At 39.4% G+C, this 25,471-nt stretch overlaps 1 protein-coding gene across 3 annotated transcripts in view; it reads right to left on the bottom strand.

Annotated features, from left to right (window-relative positions):
- The window catches only part of kcnab1a (potassium voltage-gated channel subfamily A regulatory beta subunit 1a), a 133,955-nt gene that overhangs the window by 11,167 nt on the left and 97,317 nt on the right, over nt 1–25,471 (bottom strand). For all 3 annotated transcript variants that reach the window (XM_011482856.4, XM_011482857.4, XM_004075835.5), the window contains exons 3-9: nt 21,395–21,432; nt 9,830–9,909; nt 8,507–8,551; nt 6,799–6,843; nt 4,597–4,640; nt 4,416–4,502; nt 336–421 (exon numbers count right to left, since the gene is read on the bottom strand). In XM_011482856.4, coding sequence (XP_011481158.1) covers nt 336–421; nt 4,416–4,502; nt 4,597–4,640; nt 6,799–6,843; nt 8,507–8,551; nt 9,830–9,909; nt 21,395–21,432 — 425 coding nt within the window. The remainder of the gene's footprint in view (nt 1–335; nt 422–4,415; nt 4,503–4,596; nt 4,641–6,798; nt 6,844–8,506; nt 8,552–9,829; nt 9,910–21,394; nt 21,433–25,471) is intronic.

Here is a 25,471-nt window from a genome sequence, read left to right as displayed (position 1 = left end):
ATCAGTAGTGGTAAAACTAGCAGATAGTATAAAATGTATTGTTTTCAATGTGCCAAGCCTTAATCTGATGGATATCAGCCTCACTTTTAATTGCAGATTAGAAAAAATACAAAGACAGCCAAATACAGCTTTAAATACTTAATCCTAATATAAAAATCTGAACTTTAGTGATTAAAAAAAGGATGGTACTTAATTTTCCATTGGTTTGATGATTCATTAGTCCACTTGACTCTTCCACCATTTTTTTTTCTGTGTCAGCAACCATTTTCCGTGCTCATCATTTCTGCGATTCCATCAGCAAATCTTGCTGGAAGTAGAAGCTTTGGACAGCTTACCATGATCTCCATGGCAGTCCATCGGGAAGTCCCCCAGTACATGGCCATGCCCTGGTTTATCACATAGGTCATTGCTCGAACGATCTCTGCAGAGGAGTGCATCATTTTAGTCAGTTTACAAGCTGATGATCAACTCAATCGTATTACAAGTTAATGCCACTAACTTTACGAGTACTACAGTGTGAAATTTTATTGGAAGACATTGGAAGACTTTAAAAACAACACAAAAATGGCCAAAAACACAACAAGAGTTGGTGAAACGTAGTTGATTTTCCAGCCAATGAAAGCAGTATGGGATGCTTTAGCAGAGATGACAGCCTCCTGCTGTGATTTTTGGCTATAAAAGTTGCATTCGGCCTGTCCCCTGTCTTTGTTTTGGGTTTGTGGCTATTGTTTGAGAAGAGCGTAGATGGGGAACTGGAAAGTTTGAGGGTTGCTCCTCTCGTTTCCCTATGTCTTAGTCCGAATGGGGGTTGAAATGCACGGATGCTGAGTATTTCAGGGTAGACAAGGCCCATGGGTCATAGACAGGGGGGACTGTATCTCAAGAGGAGTGCAGGTGTGTCTTGTAGTTCCATTGAAGCTAGTGCAGCTACCTAGAGTGACAACATGAGAATGGAAGCACCTTTGTCATGCGTGTGGTAAGTGTATCGTAAAGTATTTGCAAGTTGCACGCAGTTATGGCGTACAGGTGATGATGTCGTACAGTACTGTAATGCCGCACTGTACCCATTAGTGACGTGCACACAGGCTCCTTACTGACGGCGCAAATGTTATAAATAAGTCCTCGTAGCACACAAGCCATGCTCTGATTGTCTAATTTCCTCCTTTCTAACAGTCAGGGTGCATGCATGGAGCGCCCACGAATCACTTCAACTGCACTAACAGGCTTGTTCCGTATTGCACAGGTTTCAGAGGAGTTAAAAGAAATCTTTACAACACTTTTACGTCTGACTTCATCCTTATTTCCTCTCATTTGTGAAGTAGCAAAAAATGTGCATTAACATTTTTGCTCAACCGGCTCACCAAGTTGTCTATAAGTTTAAAATTCCATGCGGGTCACCTGGGTGACCCGTACAGATTTGCCCATTTTTCCTCCGCAGACAGCCTGTACCCACCACTAAGGGCCGTTGTGACTGAGGTCCAAATTGCTACCATACCAGGATTCTGGACAGTTTACAAACTTGTGTTGCGCACATGCTGAATCGACTAATTTAATTTCCATAATTTGCAGAGCGCATCTTACATTTACATTTGAGCTAAAAATGACAAGAAATTGCAAGGGGGGAGAACAGGTAGTAGTAGTCAAGCGCACATGTTTATATATTGCAATAGTCAATGTAAACAGACATATAAACAGAGGATATGTGTTCCATTTGTGCTTGCCACTAAAAGTTTTCAAAGGAAGCCAGAAAACAGAAGAAGCCCAAAACTGAAAGCCAAGTTTGAGGTAAATATTCCCCCTGAAAGAACAGAAACCTTTTAATTCTGTTCCAGTTTGGTGACAAGAGAACCTCCTGTTTCCCCAGGCCTCCCTCACCTGGTTCTACAGCAGCTCCTAATCATCTGGGATACACACTAACGAGCTCACACTTAAGCTCCTCTGATCACGTTCAAGCACTGCATATTTAATGGTGCAGTTAGCTGTAACATTGCTGACTGGGCAAGCCGACAGCGGGCAGAGCTAACACAAAACTCAGATTAGGACTGTCATTAAGGTTGTTCTTCATCACCCGGCACTTACTCCAATTAAAGTGCCATTTTTCGCTGCAGTGCCGGTCCACTTTTCACTTTATGTCGCTTGCTTTTACAAGGATAACCAATTACGGGGGACACAAAACTTGACGGAAGCATTGACAGAGAAGTTGGGAAAGTCTTTTAAAAGTGTAGAGGGATGCAGGAGAAGTTAAAGAAATGTCAAGGAAAGTATATACTGTAAATCCAGGGGGTCCCAAAATACTTGATGGTAGGCTTTTGTTTCTCCTGTGGCTTGTCAAGTGGTAATTAAAAACCTGCTTTGGACAATAACACCCTGCCAGGAAAATAATACAGTATAGGAAAACAAACCCTGTCTTTTGTTGTGCTGTCTCCTTTTTTCCATACCTCGTTCTGCCCTTCTGACATCTCTCTTTTAATAACATGCTGTCCTCACACTTAAACACAACCTGCCACCATTCTGAGCTAACGTGAGAAGGGACAGTGAAAAATAAGTTGGTGGAGGACAAACGAATAATTTTTTAGCAACTCAGCCTAAAGCTTTAGTCACAACTGCTTACAGGCGGATCCGAGCCTCCTGCGGATAAAAATGGACAAATTCCACAGGAAATTTTAAAATCGTAGACAGCCCTGTTAATGCTTAAGCAACAGGTGAGATGCAGGTGTATTGCACAAATTTTTTATTTATTGTTGTTCACCTTTTCGGAATGTTTCTTGAACGGTGCCACAGCGAATTGGCTTTCGGTGATTCGCACGGAGAGTTTTATGCCATATGTCCTTCTTGAAACAACCCTGTATTTTATCCGGGCTGGGGACCTGCACAGGGGGACTCAGACTCGGGCACCCTTGTGGCTACGTAATTGGGCAGTAGGGCTTTACAGTCACAGTCCCATTCACAAACACATTCACACACTGATGGTGGCTTCGCTGCCAAACACTGGCACCACCCTTCCACCAGAGGTCAGGTGGGGTTTAGTTTAGGCAGAAATCGAACCTGCAATCTTCCGATCAGAGGTCGACCCCCCTACCACGGCCCAAGGATTCCTTTGGATGAGACTCATCACGGCCCCTGGGAAATGAAGCCTGGTTTCCTATTGGCCAGTCCTACATCCAGCCAACTAAGCTATTCAGCTGCTAGATCTTTTATTTTGTTTGATCCCCCAAATCCTGGACCCAAAGGGATTCCTTAAAAGTAGAACCCCCATCTTATACTTGCAACAAAAGCACCTACACAGGTTCCTGGTTTTTAAAGCCAACAAGAAACATTCATTTTTAACACCCATTAAATGAAGGAGGAACTGCTCAAAGTACGAGACACAGAAAAGCAGAGCAAACTACTATGCAAGCTGAACATCAATCCACTCACATTTCGCAGCACATATACTGTAGCTGCACAATGTGGTGTGGTAGGGACTACATGTGCACTTTTATTCAAAAGCAGCATCCCTCAGAATTAAATCGTTTTGTTAGCTAATTTATGACACTCTGTGTTGTTTAGTCTGCAAAGACTTGTTCCAATGTGTTCATCTAAGAATATGGAAAGCATAACAAGCTGTAGCAATAATTATGGGCAAACTGTAGTGCTGGAGTTTAGAAAAAAGTGACTTTTTTCTAAAGTGAGGCAACAAAATATCAAGCCACACTTTGCAAAGCTCCCATAGATCTTGGTTGAAGCTCTTCTGAGGACAGGCACCTGCACCCTGTTTTATTACTTCTACTGGCTTCTATTTCTTTTTCCTCCACCTTGTGCTATCTTAGATGACCCCACCCTTACATTGACATGTTCTACCTACCATGACAAAGGTGGAAAAGGTTCAGCGCACTGTCTAGTGGGTCTAGATGACCCAACTCCCAACGTTAAAGTGCCTAGGATAGCACAAGGGTTAAAGTTTCCTTTGAATGCTGGGATTTAAATAAAACGGGACAACTCTCAAATCCAAATGGTTACGGTAATCGAAATATATTGAGCTAAAATAATAATGAATGTCAGCAGCTCCTTTTTGAGTGTGCAGCTGTGTCAGCACTTGTGTGACTTGTTCTGCTTTTGACGTCTCAAAAGGACAAAAAGATTCAACTGATACTGGAAGAAGTAGAATAATAACAGAAATCTGTGTGTCTATGTGCATTAAAATACGTTTACTTTGTTTCCTGTGTGTACTATTGTGCAGCAGATGAGGACAGCAAGTCCTGTTCTTCCTATTTAAACAGGATCTGATTGCAAATATACAGGCGGGGGCAGGATTAATGCGAAAACATCACATCATTTTCATTTTTTTTTAAATTGCCTGTAGTTGCTTCCGTCCAACATTTTAAATCCAAGCTTCCAAGTTGAGTTTTAGTTAGAATACTGATAAGGTGACTCACCCTCCATGGGAGTATTGCTGTCTGGGCGGTTTGCAAATACTACATCAACATATTCCAACTGCATTCGCTGTAGAGAGCCTTTTAGACCTAAGAGACGGAACAATTTCGTACTCAGAGAAGGACAAAAAAAGACTTAATCTTGGATTTTCTCATTAAAGTAGATGCAGGTGTAAACCCTTACCTTCAATAATGTGTTTTCTTGATAGTCCTCTCTCTGTCTCTGCTCTGAGGCATGAAAAAGACAGAATTAATGGCAGCTTGTCTTTTTTTTGCCATGCAATCAGTTTTTGACCTGAAACATGAAAGGAACATTAAGAAATCCTAACCCCATCAGTGCGTGAATGGGTGAATGGGGCTGTAACTGTAAAGCCTTTGAGGAAGGTAGAAAAGCGGTATACAAGTACACGACTTTTACCATTTAGCTTCTGCAGACAGCATGTCTCCCACCCCTGAAGTTGCAATTAACATGTGATGTCAAAAAATATTTAAGTGAACATTTTCTGACAGATTGTGCCACTTAAAAAAATCTCTTCTGTCAATCATTAGACTGGCAAAGTGGATAGTTTATATGCGGCAATTCAGAAGAAATACATTTGAACTGTATTTCTTTCACAACTGTTCAGCATCATTATCTAAACTACAGGAGAGAACTTCCCTAATGTAGTAGGGGGGGGGGAAAGAGTAGAATGTGCTTCTTATCACCAGACCCAGCTGGACAGTGTTTGCCTTAGAGCCTGACAGTTATTAGGCCCACCTATCTAACTTCTCGTTGACGCACATTTCTGATCAGCCAATCACATGTCAGCAACTCAATGCAGTTAGGCAGGTAGACGTGGTGAAGACGATCTGCTGCAGTTCAAACCGAGCATCAGAATGAGAAGAAAGGTGAATTTGAACATGACATGGTTGTTAGTGCCAGATGGGCTGGTCTTAGTATGTCAGTAAACACTGATCTCGCGTGATTTTCACCCAACCTTCTCCATAAAGTTTACAGAGAATGGTCAGAGAAAGAGAAAATGTCAAGAGAGCGGCAGTTCTGTGGGTAGAAATGCCTTGTTGATGTCAGACGTCAGAGGAGAATGACCAGCTTTGTTCCAGCTGATAGAAAGACAATAATAACTGGTTACAACCGAGGTCTGCAGAAGAGCAATTCTGACAAAACATTCAACTTTGTTTGTCTTCTTTTTTTGGGGTGAGTATGTAGTGTGTTGCATACTTTATTTAAAGATTCCCTCCAATCATTTTTGATCTATTTTAAAAGCATTCCCACTGGTCTTTAAATTATGACTGCAGTTTTCAGCCAAAATCCCCAAATCCTGTGTCGTTCTCTAGGACATAGTTTCTGCGGAGCAGCAATAGTTCAATAGAAATTCACCACTGAAGTGGAGCAACCTCACCCCACTTCCCCTCTTCGTTGCTGAGAGCTTGAAGCAGGGAGCTTGTGGCCCGCCCATTGTATTTTTTCATACTGCATTTTTCTGTCCGTTCCTGTTCCACAGCAAATTATCTAAATACTCTGAAATGGAGTTTTAGCTTACTCTTTTTGTATTATGTCCTCCATCATCAGAAAAATGCCACAGAACATGTTAAAAACACCAAAAACACATTTTTCATTGGAGTGGGTCTTTAAACTGTTGTTTCATGTATGTATGATGTTATTAGAGTACAATTCTGTTTTGACTTTATACTGGGTTGAGATTCTTGGGATGTTATGGTTTAGTTTTCTGACCATCCAAAGTGTTATTTTTAGAAAAAATATAACAAAAGATACATTTATAATACAAAGACATGTATAAAATTCTGCAAAAGTATTTTGGCATTTGACCAACAATGTTCTACTTACAATGTACTATACAAAAATATGTCCGATTGGATTTTTAGTGTATTAAACTATGTGCAATATTGGGCTATAGATAGTTTAAAAATAAACATAATAATCAGAAATGTCATCTGTAACTTGACATATAATGCCCTTTAAATTTTAATAGATGATAAATAGATATTTTTTCAAACCTTTTTCTAAACGTACTAATTACCGTACCTATTTTTTTTTATTAATTTGCTTTCAGATGGTTGTTGGTCCTTATAAACAGCTTTAAGCCCTTACACACTTCTCCTTTGAAAGAATAATTTTAAAACCACCTGTGTGACATCTGATGACTGACTTGTATGTCATCAGATGTCACACAGGTGACTGACTTGTGTGTTGTAAAATTGTCATAGCTGTAAAAATACTAAACACACAACTAAACATACTAAATTATTGTTGCCTTAGCCTCCTGTCAGGAGCAGGAAGAAGCAATGGCACAGGTGCATGCTTTGGATATTTCAAAGAACACGGTAAAATTCCTCTTAAGAGAGTTATAAAATATTGTAAACTTACTTTCCTCCCCAATAAAGTTTTGTGGTGATGACAAAGCTTGATCGCCTATAGGATGGGAAAAAAAACACATAATAAATGACAGACTGCAGTTGAATTGTGATCAATTTTTCCTATTTAAACATGCAGGACCACTCGTTGCACAAGGACATTGAGGCAATACTGAAATTAAAAACATCACATTCTGAGCAACACAAACATTCTCAAATGATTTTGTTGATTGTAATGACAAATGAATCTACCCATGATTGAAAATATAAAACAGCACGAACTTGTTTTTTTAACAGTTAGGGAGTTTTCTTCAAGTTGTCTTCAAGTTTTATATAAAAAATATTTCAAATTTTCTTTTTTTAAATTATATTGTTTTCAGGTTTACAATGTGTATAAAACAGTTTTCAAATTATCTTTTTTTTTCTTCCAAATTTACAACCTGGTTTTTCATACACTTCAAGTTGATCCTGACATGACCCCAAACTTCCTAAACCCTTCAAGAAAAGGTCATCACAGGGCATTTCACAGGTTCTGGCTGCTGCTAATGAATACTGAAAGGAGTTTGCTTGAAGGCACATATATTTGTCTTTTGCGTGTCAGCAACAAGTTGAAAAAGTAATGCAACTCATTTTCTCTCAGTATAATGTCTACTGTGAGTCAAAAACATGAGAGAACTTAATGTAGGGTTAATAAAGTCAAACCAAGATCTGGATATTCCCAAGGTTCACACTTTATATCAAACAAAAGACACAAAAAAAAACGTAGAAAACTTGTAAATTAGTAAAAACGTCAAAAATTAAGGAAATTAAGTGGATTTTATTAAGTGTGACTAAAACAAATGTTCCACTCTTTGGCACAAAGCAGCAATTTTAGGGGACACCAATGAATTTGGTCGCCTCACGAGACTACAAAGCCCGGCCTGCTGTGACCCCATGCAAAGGTTTTCACATTCCTAACTCAATTACTACAATGTGACTGCAAGGAAAGACACATCTATGCATGCCTGCCAACTGTTTAAAAAAAGATTTCATCATTTGAGACAAGTAATAAGCCATAAGTGGATTATGATCTTACAGCGCCACCTGTTCTTCTTTCCGTGTGTCAATGTCCAGCAGACTTACAAGAACAGTCTAAAATGTCAGGTTCAGACTGTCTTCATTAGCGTTAAAACTCCCACTGGTGTCATGTCCCAGTACATGACACTGCATGACCAGCATTGGATAATTAGAGCTAAAAATCTGCTCATTTCATCAATTTGTATGAAATTAATATTTTCATTTGATGAAATTCATTTTATTTTGCACATTTTAGCTTGCTGATATAACGAAGCGTCATCCTAATAGAGCAGTAGTCCCTAACTTTGTTTTAGGCCACAGACCGGTTTAATGTTTAATTAGCTTCCGGTCCCTTAACTTTTGAAGTTCTTTTTCATCCTTGGTCTTTGTAGAAGACCTCTCTTTTGTGTAGAAAACATTAAAAAAAACATTTCAATTTTCCTTTAACTTTCCATTTATAAGCGGATGCCACCTTTACTGCGAACCTCAGTCTGAAGTAATTGACACTGGAGATAAAGGTAATCTGACAAGATAGCGCTGACACTTTTTACATGTATGTTTACACATGCGCATTATACATCAAACACACACACAAGTGTGCTGCCAATCCACATACTTATGTTCTCTCACTCAAGCGTTCAGGCAGTTGCACGAGTCAAAATTACCTCCAGCATTTCTTCTTGATAATGTTTCCTAGAATGATTTCGGCCCTGCAAGGCAAAATAAATGAGATGGCATTAAATTCTATTCTGGGGTCAGAAATGTTTCTAACAAAATATCAAACCCATCTTTCACTGTCATTTCTTTTTCTAAACTTGCATTTGTAAAAAAAGGAGCTTTGTCACAAATGAGCTAGATATTGCAAACATTTTTCACGTTAGTTGGAATAAAACAGAGCCAATAAAGCATTTCTGTTGTACTTATATAATAAGGGCCACATTGCATAGATGTAGATATTCCCTTTTCTTTTATCTCTAATGAAACATCCTTAGTAAAGAATTGAAGGTTATGGCAACTAAAGGCTTTAAGTGTTTGTTTGAGCTGTGTTACATCAAACAGAACAGGACATATATGGCATATAAATCAAAAATGTTTGGGGCTTTTTACAATCCTGAACTACAAACGGGGCTCTGACAAGTACAGGGATGAATCCAATGGATTATACTGGCTTCAGCTTTTGTTTTACAGGGTGACGTAACCTCTGGTATCTTCCCTTCCTTCCTTATGCTCGAACAATTTTCTGAAAGTTGACCTGTACAGGTATCCATTGTTTCAGAACATTTCAGAATAGTTCAGGCATTGAGCATTATTTCAGCTTTGAGGACAAAATGGTCTCAACGCCAAGCAATCCAAAACCAATGTTCGGCTCCTCGAAGGAAACTGGGCTTTAAAAAAAATCTTATAGGAAAATACATCAGGGCTGATTTTTCTCTGATTTTGCTTGTTTGCTTAAACCCACACAAAAGGCAGGATTGCGTCTTTTAAAGATGAGTCTGCAAAACGGATGAAATATTTTGCCTCTGGGAATGAAACGCTCCTTTAAAAGGCCGTCGAAGAGTTTATTAAGATGATTCGCAGAACAGATTAGTTGAATATTCCTCATTCCCAGCTGTGAAATAAGTAATGAGAAGAGGTAATTACATGTTTTTTTCTTCATGACAGCTTTACAACATTAACCTGAAGCCTACCCCCCCCCCCCCCCCCCCCCCCCCAACACACACACACACCCTTAGAAATATAATGGACATTGAGCAGCAACTAATGACACCATTTTCAACAGCAGGTTAAGCTGACCAAATATGGAGTAATGCCGTCCCAATTGACACAAGACACATTTGAAAAATGAAAATGGAACCTCGTTCACTTTCTTTAATACTCATTATACTCAGTATTAGATGAAGTCATGATTTGGTCATAAATGTGAACACTTAAAGGTGGAATGAGCCTCTATGAGACTCTTGTGACCCCACAGAGTTTATGACTCTTACCGGCCGCCGGCATAGACCTCTGCTGTGTCAAACAAGTTGACTCCACTTTCATAGGCTATGGTCATTAGCTGCTCTGCAACCTAGACAGTGATCAGGTGATGAAACAAAGAGAAACACAGAGGGGGAAAAAATGGATTTAGAAATTAACGGATGCACAGTTTGTTTAATTTGAATGATTTAAAAGCTAAAACCAACAAACACATTTCAGGGGCTTTTCTTATGACTCATAATTCTAAGGCTAAGATCCTTCCTTCCTCTCATTATGTTTAAATATCTTATTCAAGTGTTGTTTTTTAAGGTTATTATGTCATTCAGTTGAATGTGCATCCTAACATTTTATTTTAGTCTATCTTCTTTTATAATTTAAAATAAATAAGTCAAGTATTAAGAACAGAGACTTAAGATGTGACAATACATTGATTTATCCAACCAGATCAATCTTTCTGAAGGCAATTTGTTAATCGAATCAAATTGTATCATAACGTTGAAAATTGTTTCAAAATGAACTAAATCTCTTAGCGATTTGGGGAAATACTATTTGGATTGAGACATGGTAGGTTTATTTTTGGTAAAATGACCAAGATCACAGCGGACAACACACATGTGATGACAGCAAAAACTGATCAGTCCATCATTCCAGTCCGACGTGTGAAAAAAATGAATTTACCACACAGTGTGGTAGAATGTTCTAATAATGTTCCCTTTGGATTATTTGGATGTGAAAAAACAACAGTGGGATGAACTTTATGAAACTAAAATGTGAATGGATTTGACATTGATTCTTGTTTACCTGTTTGTTTGTACACATATTTAATTTACAATTGATTATCTTGCAAGAAATACTAGGAATTTGGAAAACTTCACCTGCACTGCTCAGTACTGCAGGTATTAATTAGTCTCTGAGTCACACTGGTTGGATTTTTGGCTAAAGTTGTCCTGGATCCATTTTAGGTCAAAAAAATTTCCTTTCTGGACAAATAAGATGACCTATTTTTTATTTATAAAGGTTAAAGAATCGTATGTTTTATCATAATAAAAATAATATTTTTACAATAACTCAAAAAACAAAAAAAAACAAAAAAATAGATTTCGCATTTTACTGATATGTCCTTGTTCATGTTCTGGTTTCGGGTTTTCCCTGTCTGTCACACCAGGTTGAGGTTGTTAATTGTCCACAGCTGTTGTAACTTGTGCTAATGAAGTGTCTGGTTTTCAGTTATTCTTTGTCAGGACATGTTTTGTTACCCTGTGTTGTGCTTTTTATTTGTTTTGTTTATTAAATGTTTGAATTTTTGAAGCCATACCTGGTGTTTGGGTCCTACACCACCAGCTCTTTTGCTTTGCTTTATACCAGTGCTTCTCAATTATTTTTTGCAAGAAAATGTTTTGGGACCCCCAACCCCCCCACCCCCACACGCACACATGTGCCGCAGTGACTATAAATAAAATCAGTATCTATAAAGTGTGTAAGTATACCTAAAATTGTATCTTTTAACATAAACAAAAAAAAGCAATGTGAATTAACTTCAACAAATATTACCTATATTTTGCCAAACAGAAACCAGTTATAGCTTAAATAAAAAAGAAGCTTAAAGTGCCTGAAATAAAAAAATCTGTCATTCATTATTTAAACTAGAAACATTTTGACCAATTGAACCATTTGATGCTGAGAAAAATAATTAAATTAATAAATAATATTAAATGTAAATTGATCTGATACATTAATAGCACCAATATATTTAACGTTTTTAGTCTGAGGAAATAGGTAAAAACGTTGTGCTGATTTTTTTCTAAATGATGGATTATTTATTTCTGATCTGCAGCTTTTTGACTGCATACCTGCTGTCTTTATGTCAATTACTGACACCGACTAAACCACAAGAGAACAAAGAATACATTTAAATTGGAAAATAAAGACACGTCATGAAAATGTCTACAATAATTAATAAAGAATGACATTTTTAGCATGAGCTGAGTAATCTAAAGGTACGCAATGATCCTGGTGTTGGGTAACAGGCAGCGCTCCGCGTGCCCCGTTCCACCTCGCAGTCTGAGCCCACTACCCCTCGCCTCTCCTTCTCACGCACCAGCCGCGTGTGACAGGAGACAGGAACAGCTGCAGGGAACTCTGTGATATAACAGATAATAGGAAACCAATAGAGCTTCTGCCGCCACAGCCCCCCGTTAAATTTGTGCCCCGGGCAATTGCCTGTATTACCTGTGCATAAAACCGCTACTACTGCGCGCCCCTGCCTGGCATCGCATCGCGCCCCCCACTATTTGAGAAGCACTGCGTCATACCAATAGTTTTGTGTTTACTCTTTCTGACCTTCCCCCAGTCTAATTTTTTGAAGGTAGTTCGGCGTAAAATGACTGATGGGCAATATATGTCTGGTGAATTGGGAATCTAGCTACTTTTTAAATTTAGCTTTGCAATCCCATTTGAACAATCATTCTACTAGAAGAAAGTTCATTCATTTTCCATACTGTTTATTCCCTTTTGGGTTCACGGGGTTGCTGAAGCCTATCCTGGCCACTTGGGCGAAGGCAGGGGATGCCCTGGACTGGTCGCCAGTCTGTCGCAGGGTAGAATATCCTCAATCACACATCCATTCACTCTCACACTCACACCTATGGACAATTTAGAGTTGCCAATCAACCTATGCATGATTTGTTTTTGGACGTGGGAGGAAGCTGGAATCCTGGAGAGAACCCACGCATACACAGGGAGAGCATGCAAACTCCACACAGAAAGGTCCCCCATTGATGTTGTGTTTTTCATGTCCCCCAGCTGGGACTTGAACTGGGGCCTTCTTGCTGTGAGGCAAGAGCGCTAACCACTGCGCCACTGTGCAGCCCCACTAGAAGAAAGTTTTTAATAAAAGGGAGGTTCTGATGTAAACTATGGCTAAAGTTTTGATGACAATTATTGTAAAATACAAGTTACACCTTTTTTGTTTGATTGCAAGAGACTGGACAAGATTCACATTTACACTTTTATTGTTCATATTGTAATTTGTTGAAAGACCATGTCATACCAAATCCTTTTATTACCAGTCTAAAGTAAACTGTGTTAAAAAAAATTCTCACCCTCGTAAATTCTTATACTGTTAGTTGTAGGCTGCACGGTGGCGCAGTGGTTAGCTTGCCTCACAGCAAGAAGGCCCCCGGTTCAAGTCCCGGCTGGGGGACATGAAAAACACAACATCAATGGGGGACCTTTCTGTGTGGAGTTTGCATGTTCTCCCCGTGCATGCGTGGGTTCTCTCCGGGGTCTCCGGCTTCCTCCCACCATCCAAAAACATGCTTCATAGGTTAATTGGCAACTCAAAATTGGCCATAGGTGTGAGTGCGGGAGTGAATGGGTGTGTGTGTGAGTGAGGACATTCTACCCTGCAACAAACTGGCGACTTGTTCAGGGTGTCCCCTCTGCCTTCGCCCACAAGTGGCCGGGATAGGCTCCGGCAGCCCCGTGACCCCGAAAGGGATAGAGCGGCATAGAAAATGAATGAATGAATGAATGTTAGTTGTAAACCCAGATGAAAATCATTCAGACTCTTTTTTTGCTGTTGTTTTTCAGCAGACTCCTGGCTGATTGAAAATGTCCTTGATCTTGCAAGCAGCTTTGAGGCAACTTCTGCTGAACTCAGAGTCTAGTCCTCAAAGCTGCCATTTGTGAAGTTATAACAAAATCTTTACAATTGTATGAATAAAAAATGCCTACACTGCTGTCTGCTATAAAACACCATCTGGAATCAGAAAACAGACCCTTTTACAACCAAAATCACAGTTTTCAAGCACACGAATAAAGCCAAGCAGTCACTTGATCCCTCTTTTCTAAGAAGCACAGCAGGCATACTACCAGAATTCACGAGGTGAATGCTGTGACAACCAACTCTGTTGTATGAAGATCTCCTTTGTTTATCAATGTTCAGGTTTTTCCAGACATCAGGAGTTCAGGAACTTCTCTTTTGTCAAAAACCCTTCAGATGACCAAATGAATAACTTCTGCAAAGTCAGACTCAAAAAACAAAGCCAGTATCTTACATCACATGTTCTATAAATAATAGCAAGTTCTGAAGCTTAACACCAACACCAAAAAGTGATGTCTTAAGAAAGTTTAAGTGCACAAATACCTGTGATGATAGAGCGCCAGGTTTGAGTCCAGAGAAAAAGCGCAAACACATCTGTTATGTAGACCTGCAACTGTTTATCCAAGTGGCTACTTGGCAGCAGCTATGACAAATGGAGCAGGATAAAGAGGATGTTGGATAATTCACAAGATCAAAAGGAGGGCTTGGATAATAGCTAGGGAAATGGGATAATGGATGAAGGGCAAGAAGGCGAGATTAAAGCAAGAGAACGGACAAAAAAAACAGCATTTTTTTTATCTTGCCTGGATTTAGTATGAGTATGAGAAACTGCTAAGAACATCAGAAGGTCATAGCCAGTGTACTTTATACTTTCAAATATAAGAAATGTCTTTGCACACATAAACTACTAAGGCTGGTTAAAAAATGAAGTAAAGATCTCATTTTAGCTTGTTGAAATGCAGTTTAAAAAGGCCCCTGAGTCAGTTTCAACAGCTTTATAAGTCTCCTTCCAACTATTTAGGATTGATTTTTCTATTTTACGGTCTTTATACTAATTTTCACTGATGAAAAATTCCAAAATCCATTTTCTTTTTAATCCTCCCCACATCAAAAGTTGAGGTTTTATGAATTTCCAATTATAGCACTAAAAACAACTCAGAGAAAAGCTTTAATTTGACTCCTTTTACCAAACTATTACTTTTGCCTTCTCACCTAATGAATTTAAGAATCTACCTAAACAGAAATGTTTTTTTTAGCTTAGTGGTGACACACTTTAGACTTGAAAGATAATGCCTCTACATAATGAAGCAAAATGTGTTTGAGACTAAGATACACAAGGCAAATATGATCCCTGTTACAGTCAACAGTAACTAACTGCTATATAACCATTCAGATAATTCAAACACGTATATCTGAGACCCCTGTTTCATTAGCATGATCAAAACCTTCCTTAAAAACCCATTGTATATAACTTGGTCCATGGATTCTGCCCTGTAATAATAATAATAATAATGGATTGGATTTATCTGTGCTTTTCAAGACACCCAAAGCGCTTACATTGTGTCCATTATTCATTCACTCCTCATTCATACTTGGTGATGGTAAGCTACGGTTGTAGCTAAAGCTGCCCTGGGGCAGACTGACAGAGGCGTGGCTGCCATTTCGCGCCTACGGCCCCTCTGACCATCACCGGGACCATTCATGCACATTCACACACCAGTGGAGCCACACTGGAGGCAAGGAGGGTGAAGTGTCTTGCCCAAGGACACAACGACATTTTGGCTGGTGGGAGCGGGGATCGAACCGCCAACCCCTTCGATCATTGGACGACCCGCTCAACCACCTGAGCCACTGTCGCCCTGTAGTGCTTCATCATTTCACTAGGGGCAGTAGAAGGGATTTTCCTGGTGATTTCAAAATGGCTGTTTCCATAAATCCAAAACACTTTTGGCGGGAAAAGTTTTGCTAATTTTTAAAACTTAATGATAATAAAAACTCGATTTTTTTAAATGACTACTTGCTGTATGGAAAGAATACAAGCATTTTTGATAATTATTTTTTATTTATTTTTTTTTTTTTGTTACATCATGTTAAAAATATGGGAATCAAATTTGAGACAGTGGGTAAATAAGGTGCTTTTTTTCCTGAAAAGGCATGTTAATATTTTCACATCTTAAAGGCACTTTTGTGAGCAAAAACTTACCAAATCACCCAACGTGTCAAAATTCATACAATCCACATCTCGTAAAAAATGTACAGCAAATGTTTTTTTTACAGATTTCATCAAAAGGTTTAAGAAAACATTGCAATTCCAAATTAATAGCATTTTCTGTCAATTCTTTGATGCAATGGGCTTGACTGAGTGACGTGGCCTTTCTGGGGCCAGAAACATCAGACATTATTATTTCAATCACTTTGTGTCCAACTAATAAAATCTGGTGTTTGGAAGGAAATGGTTGAGAACATTTGAAAAAAAAGGGGCAAACAGTGTAACATAAATATCTACAACTCATGCGCCTTCACTAACACCTATAGACAAATGTTTAGTCATTGTGAAGTTGCAGAAATAAGTAGATTTGCCCCAGGCTTTTTGTCCATGGATCTTCTGAGCCACAAATAATGGATTTCTGCAGATGGTAAGCATTTTTGTCTCTCAACCTGGGAATCAAGACAGTGGAAGCCTCCTACTCACAAACCCACACAGCCTTTGGAGGGGACTTTATGACTGTGCTGCATCCTTTCCTCCAAACTCGGTGCATCAGAGTCAGCATGTCTGGGAAATGCTTTCCTGAAATTTACTTCATGACTTGCAGATCCTCTTTGACCTGTTTTAAAGGAGTACTCTGTATCATCAAATTTATTTTCTGGACACATGAAAAAGTAGAGAAGAGTATATCAAAATGTACAAGTTTATAAATATTTTAGCTAAATAGCTAGCCCTTTTTTTATATTGATGAACCCAGATATGAAAAATAGCGACTTAAACAAAGATTACTGATTACAATTTCATCTTTCTTAATCAATAGAAAAGCTTTAATGTCAGTTATTTTATCTTTATGGTGTGTTTTTGTTATGTCCCCTGCTATAAGAATTTACTCTGTTGCATCGGACCAAGAAGAAGACTGCACTACTTTTAGGTTTTATGTAATTTAAAAGAAAAAGAAACATTAGAGGTCAGAGCACTCAAATGCTGCCTCAAGTATTTCCTAACACTGAAACCATGATTCCTAAACCCAACAGTTCTGCTGTGAAGATATCTCTGCTGCTGTGCGTTGCACCAAAAGCCTCTTTCTAGTGTTTTCTTTATAAATCAACATTAGATAAATCACTAAAATAGTGGTCAGAGTTCAAATAATCTTGTAAAGTTGCCGTTATTGCTTAAAATATACTGCTGCCAGTGACCTTCAGAATAATGGAGTGAAGAAGGTTTTAGGGGTACGTGGTGATGTGATGGTATCAAACCCTGGGGTTATTAAACTAACTTCGTTACATAAGCTTTCTGTTTTTTGTGTCCCCCAGCAGAAGCCGTGTCTTCCTATGTGCCACTTCAACAGAGCACCAAAGCCAGGACCCCAAAAGCAACATCAAAGCTGATTAATGTTGGTTACCCAGACTGCAAAGGAGATTTGTGTTCACTCATGAACACGTGTAGTTGTTGCCCCCACAGTTTGTTCCGCAGCAGTAATGTTGGGTGGTATTTATTAGACTGCCAAGTGTTAGAGTAGGAATCTGGTTCCATGGTGGCCAAGAAGGGCCACACCAAAATGCCAAAATGCACAACAGAAATATAAAAATGTAAAGTCAATTGCAGAGATTCTCTTATTTAAAAAAAAACTGCAATAGGTGAAATCTGTAAAGTAGGATTATAGATGTTTTAAGGCTTTAAAACCCATCATTACTCACTTCATGCACTTTCCTTAGACATACATCAACATTTTCACACTCTTCAAGTTCAAACCTTCATTTAAAAATGAGTCCAGTATTTCAGAATGAAAACAAAGATCTGATGCGATCTAACTATTTATCTAACTCTGGCTGACGCATTCTGTACAGGAGGCACCAGATGGAAAAGATTGACTGACAGCGATCTACAGCCAATCAGGATGCAGAACACAGTCCTTTGTAAAAAAAGAAAACTTGCAAAATTGAATGGAAAAAAGGTCTGCCAGACTGTAAAAGGTGAACCGCGATGTAGCAAAGGACAACTTTAAAAACTGAATGCAATTACATTATAAAAAAGGGGATCACAATATCTACACCATAGTTCCAAAAATGTACAACAAAGGAACAAAAACTTGTAGCATACATTTCCGCTACTTTATCACGGTTGACTTTTTACCATTTGGCTGTTCCGTGAATGTGTGCATGTGTGTGCATGCTTTTTTTTGCATAACATTTTGTGTCCTGATTGCATTTTTAGACTATTGTCAATCATATTCCTCTGCGATGTCTGCTGTACAGAATGTTTTTAATTTGCTAGATCTGCATAAATCTTTGATCGCAATCAAATCTATATTTTCATTCTTTAATCCTAAACTTATTTTTATACAATGGTTTGAACTTTTAAACAAGAGAGACAAGTGTATGCAGAGTGTAGTGAGGGGTTTAGCAGCCTTAAAGCATCTATAATTGTTGTACAAACTGAAGATGACTTTTGGATTTCACCTATCTGTGGACATTTTAGAATGTAACGCCTGCGGTAAACAAGAGAACTGTAATTATGGTTGAGGTGGCCACTTTATTCTGTGTAAATATGAAGGAATAGGAATGACGGCAGTAATAGCGGCTGGGTAGCTCGGTTGGTAAGGTGAGAGGCTACAATGCAGGAATCCAGGGTTCAATTCCCGGAGGGGGATAAACAATGGTACTGGGTCAATTACCATATCAATGGCGAGCAATGAACATCACCCAGTGAGGGTCCTTAGGCAAGGCCCTTAACACTACTGCCTCCTGAGCGCGGTTAGGCTGCAGCTCACCGCTCCCCCATGGGTCAAAATGCAGAGAAGAATTTTCCCATTGTGGGATCAATAAAGTATCAATTAAATTTCACTGTTCTGGGTCTGGTAAACTAATGCCCGGTCCAGTGGGGTAACATCCGGACCAGGGGGGTTAATATCCAGTTTGTCCTTTTCATATTTGTGCATCATCCTTTTTATATCCTGTTCTGGCATCATGCGTCAAGCTTTATTTTCGTGTTGTGACTTTTTAGTGATAATGCTGTGCAAACTATATTCATGTCTTACATTTCGTGGCTTTTTTGTTTCACAAAGCTCGTTTTAGAAATGAGAAAAACACAAAATAATGTGACTGGGGGAAAAAAAAACGTTTCAGTGGTAAAGAACACTGATCTGTAGGTGTTTAAGCCAATTTTGACCTCTTTCCCCCCTAAATGACAGCTAAGATATGAAAAAATGGATAAATGTAAAGCATTTGGAGTAACAAATGAAGCGCATTTCAACTTTTGAAGCTATGTGTTTTTGCTCATGTCTTAGGTGCTCCCTTACAACCTGACAGACAGGTGTTGCACCTGAAAGTTTTGTTGAGGATCTTCTTGTTTCAAGATGGATGGCAGCAATCTGGACTTTCATCCTTTTTTGTGTGATAAACATAACTTTTGTAATTCTTTGAAATCTGTCAGTCATTTACTGTATTATTTTTGTGGAATTTTATTATTTTGTTGGATCTTGTTGCACGTCCAAGGTTGTGTACCAGGGTCATGTGGGTCAATATCCGCGTTTACATGGACAAAAGTAATCGGAAAGAACGCCTGATCGGAAGAAAAATGCGTCATGTAAGCACGCCGTTCGGAATATTCTGCCCCAATCAGACTCGTTAGGATTAAAATTTATTTCCGATCGAGATAGGTGGTTATGACGATTGTTGATCCGATCGTGTTCCATGTAAACGGTTGATTCCGATCATGTGTCACTGCTGCTCTGGTTTAACGTCATGCATAGACGGTGTTTCGCTCCAGAGAAAGCTTTGGAGCTCAAACAGGTCCGACCGGCTTCTCTGCGGACGCCCGGTGTGAAGCGCCAGCACAGCTCCGCCCTCGCCCCGCTGGCTCCTCGCCTCTTCCCTCTCTTACACCCCTTGCAAGGGGGGTACCCGTGACGTCTGGACCCTGCGCGGTCTGGGCTCGGGTGCCGGTGGACCGAGCGAACTGTGTCTCTGAGCAGAGCAGCCGGAGTTAAAGCTTTGTGTTTAAGGGGAGGGGAGGATGCTTTGTTACGTGTGCGTTTTGTTGTTTTATGTGTGGGAGACTTCGGACTGCGATGTGTCCCACCGCTCTGGGTTAGCAAGCTGCTCGAGCAGAGCTCGGACCACCAGCTCACACAGCGGCTTTGGGGCGGTGTGTGAGCTTTTCAAAGCAGAAATGTTGCGCAGTCCTTATAAACGGTTCAAACACCTGGATTTGTTTCCAGTCATGTTCCGACAAAATAAAGGCTGATGTTTTTGCTTTATACAGTATTTACGTGCAGCCATGATGCAGATTGCGGCATTTCCCGCATTGATTTTATGTTCATCCAAGGCTATATGTTGTTAGCGTGTGTTAGCCTTCTCCAAACCCTTTTTCCAAGTCCGCTTCGCAACAAAAAAAGCACAGACCCCACGGATTAAAAATAAAATGATTAGCGAACAGGCGCTTCGATTGGCTGAAAGCGATTACACCTGCTTTGCTAAAGAGTTTGATTGACAGATTCATTAGCCAATGGTGACATTGACCTGTTCCGTCTCAATATTCACCGCAGAGAAATCTCTCACAAATGTGGGGAGATTCACAAATAAAAGCGGGTTTGTGAATGCACAGTCTAAAATTTGAACGATCTGTGAGTTCATATTACAGGTGTACCTAAAAATGACGTTTGTGAAGCATCTGTTGTGCATTTCTGAAAAATTTATTGTGAATTTCTGAGAGATTTACTGTGTTTTTGTGAAACACATCGTGCACATTTGTGAGAAACACTTTTTGTGCATGTGTGAATATGTGTGTCCATGGATTACATGAAATCTTTCCACCTTTATCCACCTTTGTCATCGTAGGGAGAACACATCAATGTAAGGGTGGGGTCATCTAAGATAGCACAAGGGTTAAGTTGACCCCATTTTCTCATATCTTGAGGTAGTAGTTTTGTTTTAGGCCTGTGTGATTTACCCTCTTTGTGTAGGTAAGTTTTGACACTTTGAAGGTGTTCGCTTCTAGTGTTGGTCTTGCTCATTCTAAAATAAAAAAGTGTCCCTGTTGCAGCTATTTGTCTGTATTTTTGTGTGTATGTCCATCCTTTGCAGAGGCCTACTCCACCACACCGTCAGACTCCACCTCCTGCAGGAGATGATTGCAGCCTCCTTCCTTCCTCCAATCACCAGGATGGGCGGGAAGCATAGAAGTCTGAGCAGCCCCTGTTCCAGTGGCAGCTGAATTCCCTGAGAGGAATCAGTTTTCTCAGCTTGCCCCTGCTGTCGGACTTGCTGTCGGAGCCTGTGGAAAAGGCCTGGCTTTCCTTCTTTGTTGTGGTCCTCCTTTCATTTATGGTTTAGTACTAACCCTCTGGTTTAAGTTGAACTTTAGGTTGTGTTATTTATTGCTTACTAGTGCCTGTGAAATTTTTTCCTTTGCTAAATACCATCTTTAACCCCATTGTGTTCACTCCCGCACCTGTCCATCTAATAAACGGCTGCCCAGTCAGTCTAAACCCTACCGGCTTTAATTTATTCTTTATGTTGCCTATTTTCTCCATCCCCATGAAATGGGACGTAGCAGTCTCTTTCATTCAAAATTAGCTGTTTAACCAGCCTTCCTTGGGATTGGAAAAGCAGGAGGCATGAGCCATCAGCTCCTGATATACCAGTACCTTTCTAATAAATCCCTAAATAAATCTCAAAACTGCACAATTTAGTGTGGGACAGTGGTAGTTAATTTTTTGCTTTCATTTATTTCATCCGTGTAAAATTGAAGAAAAATGCCCCATACCTCGTCTGTTATTTGTCCTCCAAATGTGACCCAGGTACCTGCAAGAAAGAATGACATCTTAGTGGCAGGAAACATTTTAGTTCAGTTCATTCCTTCTGTCACTGTGTAACCAATCCCAGGACTGACAATGGTTGAGGCGATGCTGTTGAGTTCCCAGGAGAAAAATCTGTCCTCTTACAGGTGGATCACCTTGAGTCGGCGCCTATTACCGCTATATCTTTCCAGGTGACTGTTTCTGTCTGCTACAGACACACCTGTTTGAAAGAACTTGTCTCTGCTGATCCTTCTTCATCACAGTTTGGGCATAAAAAAACAAGAACAATTTTGAGTTAATAGCCTGCAATCTGAGAAGTCAGAAAAAAGGCAAGACCCCCATGAGGAGGAGGCCCTGAATCCTCTGCACAGTCCCCATGCAAATGTTTTTATTTAGACATTTTCAATTACAAATTGGACATAACTAATTTCTAATAACAGATGACACACAACACTCACACACATTGTGCACAACACACTAGCTCACAAATACACCTCTCCTCAAAACAGTTCATAGTAAACGCTTACAAAGCAAAATATAGAGGCTTCCATTTGAAAAATGGGACACAAACACAAAAATAACATTAAAATAGCATGAATGTAAAATAAGAAAACTAAAAACTGAAAAAAAAAATTTTTTTAAATCACTTGAAGCCATTTATCGCGCAAAATAGCAGAAATGTTTGTACCACAATGGTTATAAATACATTAGTGAACTCAAAGCTGTACTGATTGAAAATATGAGAATGTTTTGTACAAAACTCAGCAAAAATGCTCATTGTGGTTGAAAAAAGAAAATCCTTTAAAAAAGTATAATGTAAAATGTACATATATGTATATATAGATCGATGGATGGATGGATGGATGGATGGATGGATGGATGGATGGATGGATGGATGGATGGATGGATGGATGGATGGATGGATGGATGGATGGATGGATGGATGGATGGATGGGTGGATGGATGGATGGATCGATGGATGGATGGATGGATGGATGGATGGATGGATGGATGGATGGATGGATGGATGGATGGATGGATGGATGGATGGATGGGTGGATCGATCGATCGATAAAAGAACTACTCTTGTTTCTGGGTATTTTTTCATTTAAATTGTTGTTAATCAAGTGCAGATGAAAAAGAGCGTATTTGTGACAGAAAATATGATGGGCGGGCCACAGACTCTCTGCTCCACTTCGCTCTGATACATCCACTTGCAGAAAAATAGTCTTTGTTTTCCTCATCTGAGCTTATCTGACTCAAAACTGTTTGGCTGGATTGCTCCAATATTGCTCTCCATTGTGTTGTACCCGTAATGTTAGGTTGAGCGTGTGAGGGGCTGTAAGCTAGCAGGAGTGAGCGTAAAAAAGGGATGATGTGAAATGGGGGCAGGCTTATTCTAAGGTAACATCCCGCCCACAAATCAGAGGTGAATTTCTGATCCTTTGCTGCTCTGCAGAAACTATGTCCTAGAAAACAACATAGGTTTTGTTTTTTTTCGGTAAAGAGACATTTTCAAATACTATTTAAATACAAAAATTAAGAAACCACTGGGAATTTTTGACAATTGATGAAAAGACGATTAGAGTGGGACTGTAAATATAAACATTTTTTAAAGTTGATAACTCCATGCTGCCAATACAAAATAATCGGCTAAACACAAAAGTACCGGTACACAAATTTTTCCCAATCAGAGGAACAATCTGTTAGCCTGATCTATAAATCAGAAAAAAACCTTTGTTCTACTCTAAATAAAAAAACCTGTTCAGTTTGATTATCAAATCATAGAATAATTGGTTTCATATTTATCAGAAGCCAAAAATTTCACATCCAACTCAAGGAAAACCAAAAAGGAAAAAGCCTGTGTGATCTGTGCTGATTAAAATACAGGATGAAAAAAGTACAAAACAAATCTTCTAAAACTGCTTATTCCATGATGTGTGTCTCTTTTCAACATTTAGTTCAGCCTGAAATGAGAAAAATTTTCCTTGTCAAATGTAATTTTTTGAAATAATTAACTCAGTTTTGATCACAGGACGGCCGTCCTCTCCCTGAGCTCCATTTTCCCGTCACGTTCAATCTTTTATCCGCCATTCTGACACGCAGCGTGGGCCCTGCATGTTCATAATTTCACACTAAATGAACAGACAGCTCCTCCTCTGACTTTTATGACCTCTGGTGTTCAGCTGTCATGCAATGATACAGAGAGACAGGGCTTTGAAGAAGTAAAAAACTGTCTGCTCATCATACCAGACAGCATGTTACCATAGAACAGAGCTCATTATTCAGGCTGTATAATCCCATCAACTCCAGTCAGGTTTGGTTTACAGATGACACCCACAGGAGAGAGTCCATCATGATGAATTACCTTGATGTTCTGAGGAGCAGTTCTTCATCGTCATGAGAATTATAACCACACTTGTTTCAGCAGAGGTGTGGTTCTTCATATACAGACAGTTATGAGTGTTTCTGCCAGTAACCTTAGCAACACGAAGCCTCAGATGCACCAGAGGTACAGGAATCACAGTTAATTCTGCTGCTTATTCATTTACAGCATGTAAAAAAGAAAAAACCCTGGATGTGGGTGTTATTGTCAGTGTGTGAGTTCAGACATCCATGTGCATAACTCTTCTTTCAAGCTGCCTCCAGCTGAGTGGAAATGAAATCACAACTGACAGCATCTACGTCTGAGGCCCAGCGTGGGACGAAAACCCTGCTGAGCTCTAATGGCAAGGCCACTGCTCTTCTCGAACCCAGCTCAATGTTTTGTTTAAAGCAAAGAACCCCCACAAACAATTATCTTTTGTTTTCTTGTTATACCTCTTTAGCAGACGAAGGAAAATGCTTGAAATGTCACTTTTTTAACCTTAGTCATTCAGACAACCTCACAGCTTCAATGAAACCACACGAAGAGTCCAACATCAAAGGCAAGACACTCAATCAGGTATGTGACTTCTTGACTCAAATCCTTTTTTGTAAAATAACTGCCACATTTTAACACTCCAACATGTGACACAAGGACACATTTGATGGAAAAGTTTAAAAAAATTTGGAAAAGGGATAAATATTTTTTTATAGGATGAGAAATTATCTTTACCTTAGTGTCTTTTCTTTTTTAACTTCGCACAATGACATGCAAAACTTACAAGGAGATTAAATGCATGTCTTTTATTATTGCTGTCATACAAGTTTGTAACAAGACACAAAAAAATCTAAGAGGGATGAATGGGTTCTTTCTCCTTCAGTGTAGTTCCACTCATCACCATTGACGACGTGTTGAAAACTTTTTAGCAGAAAACATCCATGAATATCTTTTGGGGCCGCTGTGAGGTACAACTGATGAGGTCACCAGTCTGTTGCAGGGCCACACACTCAGTGGCTCTGTCCGAATTACCACCCATGTCCCTAACTACTAAAAAGCTATATAGCTAAGTAGTGCCCTGGATTTTAAAAGCAATTTGGACACCATGCTCACTACTACGGTGAATATGATGTCATCGATTTCACAAATCAAATTGATGAGAGCGTTTTAATGAATTAATAAATCCACTGTGTTCTTACGATGAAAATGTTTATATTTTATAAAAACAAACATTCAGATAAATATTCTTTGCAAAAATTGTTCAGACGTAATGCATTGTGGTCTGTATTCTCCAATCAAGGGAGCATCGATGCACACTGGTTTTTCACAGAGACTTCTGGGCAATTTCTAGGGCACTTGATTTAGGAATTGTAGGTTCGAAAAGCACTACAAAATGGTGAATGCACTATAAAGTACACTATATAGTGCACTATATAGTGAGTAGTGAAGGAATTCGGACACAGCCAACTGACATACACACCAATAAGCGCAATTAAGAGTCACCAATTAACCTATGAAGCATGCTTTGGACCGTGGGAGAAAGCCTGGAGAAAACCCACCCATGTACAAGTACAACATGCAAACTCCTCACAGAAAGGACCCAGCTGAGAGGCCACTGTGCCACCATGCAGGCCTCATGGAAATTGAAGGAGATCCGTTTGTTAAATTGCACCGCATTCAC

The sequence above is a fragment of the Oryzias latipes genome, chromosome 13 (assembly GCF_053564925.1).
Source record: "Oryzias latipes strain Hd-rR chromosome 13, Olatipes_Hd-rR_3.1".
In the NCBI taxonomy this organism is placed as follows: Eukaryota; Metazoa; Chordata; class Actinopteri; order Beloniformes; family Adrianichthyidae; genus Oryzias; species Oryzias latipes.
Note: the sequence above shows the minus strand (reverse complement) of the source record. Positions and strands in the feature narration are given on the sequence as shown.